The sequence below is a fragment of the Sinocyclocheilus rhinocerous genome, unplaced genomic scaffold (genome assembly GCF_001515625.1).
Source record: "Sinocyclocheilus rhinocerous isolate Xijiao unplaced genomic scaffold, SAMN03320098_v1.1 scaffold85, whole genome shotgun sequence".
Classification (NCBI taxonomy): Eukaryota; Metazoa; Chordata; class Actinopteri; order Cypriniformes; family Cyprinidae; genus Sinocyclocheilus; species Sinocyclocheilus rhinocerous.
In genome coordinates this window covers 1,544,102-1,554,676 of record NW_015649998.1, presented here as the reverse complement: position 1 = coordinate 1,554,676, position 10,575 = coordinate 1,544,102, and the positions used below count along the sequence as shown (strand labels likewise).

General features: G+C 36.3%; 1 protein-coding gene across 1 annotated transcript in view; it reads left to right on the top strand.

Annotated features, from left to right (window-relative positions):
- LOC107711007 (P protein-like) overlaps positions 1-10,575 on the top strand; it is a 71,837-nt gene that overhangs the window by 55,689 nt on the left and 5,573 nt on the right. The window contains exons 22-25 of the mRNA XM_016515907.1: positions 1,552-1,679; positions 2,763-2,822; positions 5,037-5,141; positions 9,555-9,648. Coding sequence (XP_016371393.1) covers positions 1,552-1,679; positions 2,763-2,822; positions 5,037-5,141; positions 9,555-9,648 — 387 coding nt within the window. The remainder of the gene's footprint in view (positions 1-1,551; positions 1,680-2,762; positions 2,823-5,036; positions 5,142-9,554; positions 9,649-10,575) is intronic.

Here is a 10,575-nt window from a genome sequence, read left to right as displayed (position 1 = left end):
TGTTTTTTTTAAATTGTCAACGTCAGTTGCATGTAATACGCAGGTCCAGAATAAAGCCTGTTTTTCTGTGGCTATTATAGTAAAGGTCAAAGGCTGAGATGTGACGCATTAGTTGTGCACGGTCCTGATGTCTAAATGGCACACTCATTATGATGGACTTCTACCACCGCATGTGATGGAGCAGTATAACGCTGGTCCGCTTCCTGCTGTATTATCCGTCTCACTTTAGTGACTCGTACATTTTGTTCCTGACACGCTGCGTATGTTTTTAATCCCAGAGGCTTCTGGGAAACAGTACATCACCTAATCAGCAGTAAAATGTCTGGCAATATTTCTTGACAGCATGCACAATGTTCACACCAGCTAATGTCCTTTTATATTTCACCTCCATTTTTCAGAGATATTTCAGATTGATATCACAATGAGTGGATTAAAATAAACTGTGGTACAGATTGACTTTTATTTTGCTAATATTTATTGAACAGAGCACAGGGAATGTTCACATAAAATTGAAGATTCAGGCATCATTTACTTAGCAAGCCTGCATTCATTGAAAAAAAAAATGACTTTAAAGACTTAAATTAAAATTTCTATCTCAAAGAAATGCTGTTCTTTTGAATTTTCTATTCATCAAATAATCCTGAAAAAAATTTATTACCCTTTTTCCACAAAAATATTAAGCAGCACAATTATTTTCAAACATTTATAATAATTAGAAATGTTTCTTGAGCAGTAAATCTGCAAATTAGAATGATTTCTGAAGGATCATGATACACTGAAGACTGGAGTAATGGCTGCTGAAAATTCAGCTTATCCATCAAAAGAATAAACGACATTAAAAAATATATTTGAAAGCAGTTATTTAAAATCATCAATAATATTTCACAATACTACTGTTTTTACTTTATTTTTGATCAAATAAATGCAGCCTTGGTGAGCATAAGAGACTTCTCAAACATAAAAAAGCATACAGAATTAATTACTATGATCTCCTCTCTCAGGGAAACTGGCACTTTTATGTTCTGTTATATCTACTGTAGTTGTGATTCCCATTATTTATTTAGACTGAGGTTCTTAGATCAGTGTCGGGCACATCACAGAAGCCTTTAATGAAGACTATCCAGTAACTGGCTTATTATTCTTACGCCCTGACAGTCTGTAGTCCATTGTGGTGATGCAGACTACCTGTGGTGTCAGTGTATCGATGTGCAGAGCGATTATGAGTCTGTTTGTGAGGTGGCTGGACTGTGTTTCTAATTGAATGCTGCTGTTTGTTCTCTCTCCCGCTGAATGGTTTTTTGTGTGAGTGGAATGCCAGATTTAGGACCGCTGTGGTCGGCTGATGAGAAAGTGTTTGTGGTCGTGAGAAGGCAAGATAGATAGAGACATAACATATGATTGATGCATTGCATTAACCACCGGTCGGCTGTTTTCCAGGATTCCATTATCTTAAAACCTTTACGTGCAACAACAGGAAATAAAATGTTTGTGTGAACAGTGTTCTTGGTTGTTTTCCAGTGATCTCCAGTGATGCACTGTTTTGTCCCTCAGGTTGGATTGCTATCTTGGGGGCTCTGTGGTTACTGGTGCTGGCTGACATTCAGGACTTCGAGATCATACTTCACAGAGTGGAATGGGCCACCCTGTTGTTCTTCGCTGCTCTGTTTGTGCTTATGGAGGTATGCTAATGTTCAACAAACGCCCACATATCCCAATGTTCTGTCATCTGTTACATCACAGTGATGGCTAGTCATTGTTTACCAAGATCAGTTTAGCTGGTCACTGGCCCATGTCGTGTTTTGGATGCTGGTTTGGAGCCTGTCGTGCCTCAAATGCGCCCCCTCATTTTTTTTAATGCAACCAAAAAAATGCAATAATAAAAATAAAATTAAATTCCCCTAAAATATGATTAAAAAAGATTTATATTATATTAGACTTGTATTAACTCTAAATTAATTTGCACAATTATTGTAAGAAAATGTGTTCTACTTCTTTTATTAAATCTATTTCACACACACACACGTACATATATGTTTGTGTCTGTTTTTATATTTACACTCTCTTTTTTTAAGTGTGAAAAAGGAAAAAATGCATTGTTATAGAAGACAAAATATTGAAAGATATATAATAGTGTATTATTATGTATATGCGTAATACATTTTTATTATATGTCTATATCTATTTTTGTTATTTTCCCTCCCTAAATTTAATGTCTTTTTTTTATTTACAAACCTGAGGGAAAAAATGCATTGTTATAGAGAACAAAATATTTTAAATATAAAATATAAGTGCATTGTCAAGAAAGATAAAATATTAATAGTGTATATAATAGTGCATTGTTATGTTTATTTTTTTATCTGTCACATTCATAAATAAAGAAGGAGAAAGAGGGTGACTTAGAGATTGGGAGTCTAAGTAAGAAGAAAGTGAGCATGTCAGCAGCTGAAATGCTAGGTTTGCTGTTTGTGTTGGTTTAATCCTTTGTTTTGTTAGGAGGACAGTATTCACACAGGGAAGCCCACCCCTTGGGCCCAGTGGGGAGCATAACGCTGCTCCAAGATAAACTGTTTGCCCTCTATAGCAGAGCCAACATTCACAATCACTCATACCAGTGTGCACCGCAAGCGGCGAGACAAAAATAGATGAATACTGATATTCCACTTCCGTTGTTTAAAATATGGAAAATCAGAGCTGTCAGGTTAAATGTCTGTTGTTTTGGTTTCTGGTCTATGACTTGATTTTCTCTTTGGTGTGTTTTTAAGGCCCTAGCACAGCTGCAGCTCATCGACTACATCGGGGAGCAGACAGCAGTGTTGATAAAAGTGAGTATTTGCTCCAGAAGTATTTGATACAGTCTTTGGGGGGATTTCACTAGGAATTTATATTTGCATGGGCTGTGTTGCTTTGCTGCTCGACTCACTAAAGGTGTTATGCAATCAACACAAAATTTATCCCAAAAAGTGGTGTTAAATCTTGGAGCTGCAGCTCATCGACTACATCGGGGAGCAGACAGCAGTGTTGATAAAAGTGAGTATTTGCTCCAGAAGTATTTGATACAGTCTTTGGGGGGATTTCACTAGGAATTTATATTTGCATGGGCTGTGTTGCTTTGCTGCTCGACTCACTAAAGGTGTTATGCAATCAGCACAAAATCTATCCCAAAAAGTGGTGTTAAATCTTGGGTGATATGATCACAAGTGGGAAGGCGACACATGCTGTTTACACCTTGATGTAACATTTTTCAGATGTGTCTCCTGTGACCACTTGTGATCGGATTTTGAGGGGAAGATCTGTTTCTGCCTCAGAGTAAAAGCAGATTATAAAAATAAAAATAAGAAGATAGTCATTGTAAGTCACATTGTAACATATGACATTTAAACTGCAAAATATAAAGTTGCAATTATAGGAAACAAAGCTGCATTTGCAAAATATTAGGTCATTGTGAGATATAAAGTTAATTTCTGAGAGATAAAATCAAATTTTTAGATACAAAGTTGCAGTTCCCTTTGTATTTAGATTTAGATTCACTGTTGTCCGAGTTCTATGCTGCAGCTTAGTCTACTATGACGTGCCAACAATTGGCTTCTGAAAAATCCCATTCATTTTAGGATTGATTTTTAACTTACTTACAGTGTGAGCTACAGTACAAGGTTGTTAATTGATAGTACATGTCCATCTGCCTGCATTATTTCAACATATTTTTTAAATAATAATTTTAACAGCAGATGAGAAACTAAATTACCCAATGATTCAGCAATGAAACCTCCACCAATCAGAGAATCACAATAAGCAAATTGTGAAAAAGGAATTCTTTACTGATTTCCTGATTTGACTGCCCACTTCCCATGAAGCATCGCAAATGAAGTACACTGTTAAAAATAAAGGGGGTTTGGATGCAATAGAAGAACCACTTTGTGAACAGTTCTTAAAACAACCCTTTTTTTTGTTAAGAATATTTTAATAATCAGAAGAACCTTTTTTCACTATAAAGAACCCTTGGTGCAACGGAAAGGTTCCATGGGAACATCAATGCCAAGAAAGAACCTTTATTTTTAGTACTGTATTTGTCTATATATGCATATTTTGAAATGAGCATAAAATATGTAGTTTTGTTTATGTCTTTCACAGTTCTTCATGGATCTGTGGGTAAAACTGTTAAGTACACTTGTCAATTTTCAAATACATTTTTGCTTCAAATTAAAGTTTGTAATGTGATTAACCTCGTTGCTGGTTGATTTGGTTCATGGTTTATAACTCTTGAACAAAGACTTAAAAAATCTCTATGGAAAAAACCAAGGCTCCTGAAAAAGTGGACGGGCTCTGTTTTACTCCTTATCTTTTTTTTACACATGGACCATAATTCTAAGAGCATGCATTTCCACACTTAAAAAAACTATGTAAACCAGCCAAATGAACCTCATTAAATAGTGTGACTGGCTGAAATTATTATTATCTTTGATCCAATAGTAGGTCTATGTGGGCAATAAATACAGAGATTTCCACAGACCTGGAAGTGTCCAGCTCTGCCTGGCTGGCGATCACACTCTGATAGACCCGTCAGCTTGTGTTTGGTGTGCAAGCCTTTTACAATCACAGTAATTATTCATGACAGGTGCTGCTGTGGAGCTCTGATGCATTCAATTCAATCAGCAGCACCAGGACCCCCAAAATCTGACCATGTAGATGAACAACCAAAGAGAGAAATAGTGGGGAAACGACTGAAATAAAACAATTTTCTAATAAACAGCATTCCTACATGCTAATAAAAAGGCTACGGTGCGTTTTCACATACGTTATAGCTGGATTGAAAACAAGCGTATGGTGAGAGTGTGTGTTTACATCTGTTTGTGTACATGTGTTGTGTTTCGGTTTATGAAAGCAACAGAGCGTGAAATAATGAATCCAATGTGACTGTATCATGAACACATTGTCTGCAAAGCCCTCCCACCTTTGTGTTGGCATCTGAGACTGACAGAGAGAGAGGGTTTGTGTGTGTGTGTTTGGTTGTGACATTTTATTGTTATCTTCTCTCCCAGGCAGTGCCAGAGGACGAGCGGTTGGCCATCGCCATCATTTTGGTCATGTGGGTCTCAGCACTGGCCTCCTCTCTTATAGACAACATTCCCTTCACTGCCACTATGGTAAGGAACTCACTTACTCCTTCAAGCATTTGCACACAAACACAAATCTATGGTAAAAAAAGAGAATCACACTCTAGTTTGTCTGACATCTTTCGTACACAGACATTTTATTAGTACTTGGCCTTACAAATAACAGTAAATAACAGTTTTTATTTTAATATACTTTAAAATATAATTTATTCCTGTAAAGCAAAGCTGAATTTTCATCAGCCATTACTCCAGTCTTCAGTGTCACGTGATCCTTCAGAAATCATTCTGATATGCTTATATATTATCATTGTTGGACACAGTTGTGCTGCTTAATATTTTTTAAAACCTGTGATACTTTTTTTCAGGATTCTTTTATGAATAAAAAATGTAAAAGAACCACATTTATTTGTAATTTGTGTTACAATATACACTACTGTTCAAAAGTATGTAATATGTAATATATATGACATATTATATTTTTCCTGTAATTTGCTGATTTGGTGCTCAAGAAAGATGTCTTTTTATCGATTTAAAAAATCGTGCTGCTTAATATTTATGTGGGTAACATGATGCATTTTTTTCAGGATTTTAATTGTTTTTGTGATGCAATTAAAAATTATGTTCAATTAAATTATTAATTTAAATTGAATTATTTTTGTAAAAATAAATATAGTGTACAGTAAATATAGTATCAAGTATATATTATTAGATGCTGAAACTGCTTAATTTTCACTTGATTTCTTTAAGACAAAATCTTTTATAAAATAGTTCTGCGAATATGAAGTTATGTAAGGTGTAATATCAGTCACCTGATTTTTATCACAAAATAAGACAAGTGAGCTGGCCTCTGATGTGAACCAGGAGGGTCTTGGATGAACCTGAAGCGATTTATGTAATGATAATGACTGAAGTCCATTACTTAACTTGAAGGACTGTCATATCTTGCCTAGAGACCCTGAACCACTGCCAGATTTTGGAGTTCTTTCAATTTAACCCCTGTGAACAAAGTAAAACGTGAAATGTCCCAGTACTCTTTTAACTTTATTTATGCAAAGTAGAACACTGGAGCTGTTTTATGATTATAACTTAATTAGAAATATGCTTTTTAAAATACTTTTAGTATGGCATGTCACACTGCAGGACACTGCCATCACTGCTTGCCATGTCGTGTCAACTGCCCACGTTCTGTTGACAAATAGGTGAAAATAGTGCATCTTATCCTCTATAGTCAGCTGAAACGTGTGGAAAACAGTAGTGAGTGATGATGTGCTATCAGAGCAGCGCATGAATCATGTGCATCATGAAGGGACACGTGCTGTGAGCTGATATGATGAACATGGCACCAAACAGACAGAGCTGTGCTGCCGATCGCGCACTGCCAAATGAGCAGAAGGGAAGAATGCAGGGCAGATGAAGAGACAAGTCACTTAGCATTTCAAAAGCCTTTTCATGTCCTTCTTCTCCAGCGTTTTCCACACGTTTCATTTGATCTGTCTATTTTGACCTCTTTTCTTACTTACTTTCGCTTACTTTCTCGGCTTGGGTGTAGTAGGGATGAACAGAACTACATTAGTTGTTAGTTTAGGCAACTAGTTAGGCAAAGTTGTTATGTGAACAACTAGCTGAATACTAGTCTAGTATAATTAGCCTGTCAAACTGACCCCGATTATATATAGTATATTTCTTAGGACGCGTGTACATCAAGTCGATTGTTGGATGACTAGTTAGCCACTGGGACCTGCAACTCTATCCTATTTAGTGTTATTCTTGCTTGTTCTCTGTCTCTTTCACTCGCTCTGTCAAAAAATGAGAGATAAACAGAGTGAAATGTACTTGAGCTCAGCATACACCTGTGGTGGTAATGGATCACATTGATTTTGCAGGCCCCATCACTGTATAAATACAGAAAAGACTTCTCAGCAGTGCCCTCTCACAATCTGAAGCTGGAGTAAAAAGACCATGCAGTTAAACACACATTTCATTTCTGTAGAGCACAGAATGTGCCTGTTTTTGACTCTACTAACAACTAAAATCAGCATGTGTTCAGTTATTTTTAACCGCACTCTTGAAAAGTGGTCTGAATGCTGGCATGCTGGTGTCCTCATCAAACCTCATAACTAACTTAACCCTCAAGCCTCATTTGGTCAACAAGCTTTGGAAAATAATGTGTTTTTTGAACCTTAAAACGCATAAACACATTGCATTACACCAAATACACAAAATAATGTTCTTTTTAGCAACATCATATGACCCCTTTAACTAGCCAAAATATTACGCCATGGAAATTCATAATGGTCTAAGCAGCAAGTTTCTGTGGTTAGACATTTGAATTGCTTTAAGTATTGACTCCATATCACACCATGCATAAAGCAATTTTAAATTGTGCTCACCATGTTTAGGATCACGTATCAGACTCAGAGGGTTCAGTTTGAGTACCTTTTCAAACATGACACAGTCACTGACATCCACATGGATCATTAAACATCTGATCTGAAGATCAATACAGAAGCTGTTTACTTCTGTCCCTGGTCTCATCTGTAAGGTATTATATATGACATATACATGGCTGCAGACATGTCCCTGCTCTCCCTCACCATGTTTGTAGATCTCCTTTGTGTCCCTGGCCATTTGATGGGTGACTTGCCAAGGATTGTTCTGTAATTGCAATAAGTAAACTTGAACAAAGTGCTTGTGGGATTTAATGAAGGTGATCATTTAACATGAACATTATTGACCATTCTTAACCTGTATTATCTAAGGTTCTGTCTTTGTGGTAAACCTTTAAGCCACAATTGATATTATATTTTCAGGAACACTAAGTGGTTATCCTGAAATAGATCTACAAGAATATCCCAAAAGAACCACCTGGTGAGAACCAGGATCTGAAATTGACTGACAGCGATGAAATTTAAATTGAAATAACTTCCATTTGTTTTCTGTTAAAATATTTTAGAATGTAATTTATTCTTGTAATGGCAAAGCTGATATCAAATGAAAAATTGTGTGTTTGATTGGTCCAGACGCTACACTGAATTTTCAGCAGCCATTACCCCAGGATTCAGTGTCACGTGATCCTTCAAAAAATAATTTTAATATGTTGATTTGTTAATCCGCTTTAATTATCATAGTCATTTTATTTGTAATAAATATACTAATATTTAAGATTGCAGAGTTATAATTACAGAGACCATGTGTGATAGCTGTAAAAATGTTTCCATGCCACCTGTGTCAAGTTAGGATCTACCACGCAGATTAAAAATGTGCTATTTGCGCTCCACTGCAAACATAAAACTGCTATTTTCTTGTCAGCACAAGTGAACGGTTGCTTTGGCTCCTGGTGCCCTCCCATCCACGCTGGCGATGCCACAGCTGAATGAACCGGATGGCAACTGTAGTAGAAAATGTAATCACAGTTGTGCTGTGTAATTTATTCAAGTCGATTGCAGCTGAAGCCGATGTTAGCTGGGAGGCCAGCGTGTAGCGGACAAGTGGCTACACACAGAAATCTTTGAGGCAGAAGACATTTTCTGCAAATATGCAATCTTTAAATTACACTACACTGGTGGGAAGATCGAATGCTTATGTGCCTTGAGAAACGGATGCATGCATATTTGTCGTTGTCGCCACAGGGATGCATTCTCTGCTTCTCACCATTATATGCTCATGCTAAGTACTGATGGCTATAGCCATTGTGGAGTGTTTTTGTCTCATTTCTATCCATGTAGATTTCATGCCTGGGCCAAAGTGGTGATGCTTGGATCATACATGCTGTTTCATGAGATTTTCATTTGCTGTTTATTCAAGCTTTGTGTCTGTGCTAAAAAGAGAGAAATATGGATAAAGAAATCTAATGTCATCAGCTATTGATTTTCTTGTTCTTGACTTGTGGAGCAGAAGAATATCTGCTAATAGGTTGGACGGCTGTCAGAATTATTGAATATAACACTCTTAGTGACCCTGACATCCACAATGTTCTTGACAGATGGTTGTTTGAAATATGCTTTTCTTTATTAAATACATTGGCTATGAGAATTATGATTAGGGCATCTATCTATCCATCCATCCATCCATCCATCCTATATACAACACTATATATAATATATTGGTAACACTTTAATAAGCCTTTGTGTATAATGCATTATAAAAGTGGTTTTAATGTATTAATTATGCCTTGTAATGCACCTTATAATGCATTGAACAATCTCATGAATAATTGTAACCACAATTAATACATTATAACTCTTAACAATTCATTGTTACACTATGCATTTTAAAATCGGTTATAATTTACGACAACATATACTGTAATGTATTACAACGCACATTATGAATAATTATAATGCATTATAGCCTTTAATAACCCTTTATGATGCAAATATAAACAAGGCTTTAAGTAAAGTGTTACCAGTATATTTATCTGATGTGTTTTTATTTCTTTCACAGATTCCTGTGCTTATAAACCTCAGTCAAGATGCTGATGTCAGCCTACCAGTCAAGCCTCTCATTTTTTCATTGGCTATGGGAGCTTGCCTTGGAGGTCAGTTGCATTATTTTCTCTCTTATATATCATATAAGTGTTTTTTTTTTAAACAAACATTCCATTACAGCAACCTTTGTTCAAGTGGATTGACAAACTGCAATTAATACTATGCTTTTAAAAGATAATTAGTTGTGTTTCCTTTGAATTGCAAAACACCTCCTATAGAAGCGAGAAGTAATTACTTTGCCTAAATGTACAGTGCTGTGAAAAGGTTTTTGCCCCCTTCCTGTTTTTAATTTTTTTTGCATATTTGTCACACTTAAAAGATTCAGATCATCAAACTAATTTTAATATTACACAAAGATAATGCAAGTAAAAACAAAGTGCAGTTTTTAAATGATGATTTCATTTATTAAGGGAAAAAGCTGTCCAAACCTACCTGGCCCTACGTGAAAAAGTAATTGCTCCCTCCTGTTAAACCATGAAAGAACTGTGATTACCCACATTATTTTAGAAAGCCAATCTGGCGTAAAACCAACACAGAATTTCATAAAAAGAACATCATACCAGCAGTCAAACATAGTGGTGGTAGTGTGATGGTCTGGTGCTGCTTTGCACCTTCAGGACCTGGACGACTTGCCATAATTGATGGAACCATGAATTCTGCTCTCTATCAGAAAATCCTGAAGGAGAATGTCCGGCCGTCAGTTTGTGACCTCAAGCTGAAGCGCACTTGGGTTATGCAGCAGGACAACGATCCCAAACACACCAGCAAGTCCACCTTTGAATGGCTCAAGAAAAACAAAATTAAGGTTTTAGAGTGGCCAAGTCAAAGTCCAGACTTAAATCCGATTGAGATGCTGTGGCATGACATTAAACAGTCCATTCATGCTCGAAAACCCTACAATGTGGCTGAATTAAAACAATTCTGCAAAGAAGAGTGGGCCAAAATTCCTCCACAGCGATGTGAAAGACTCATTGCCA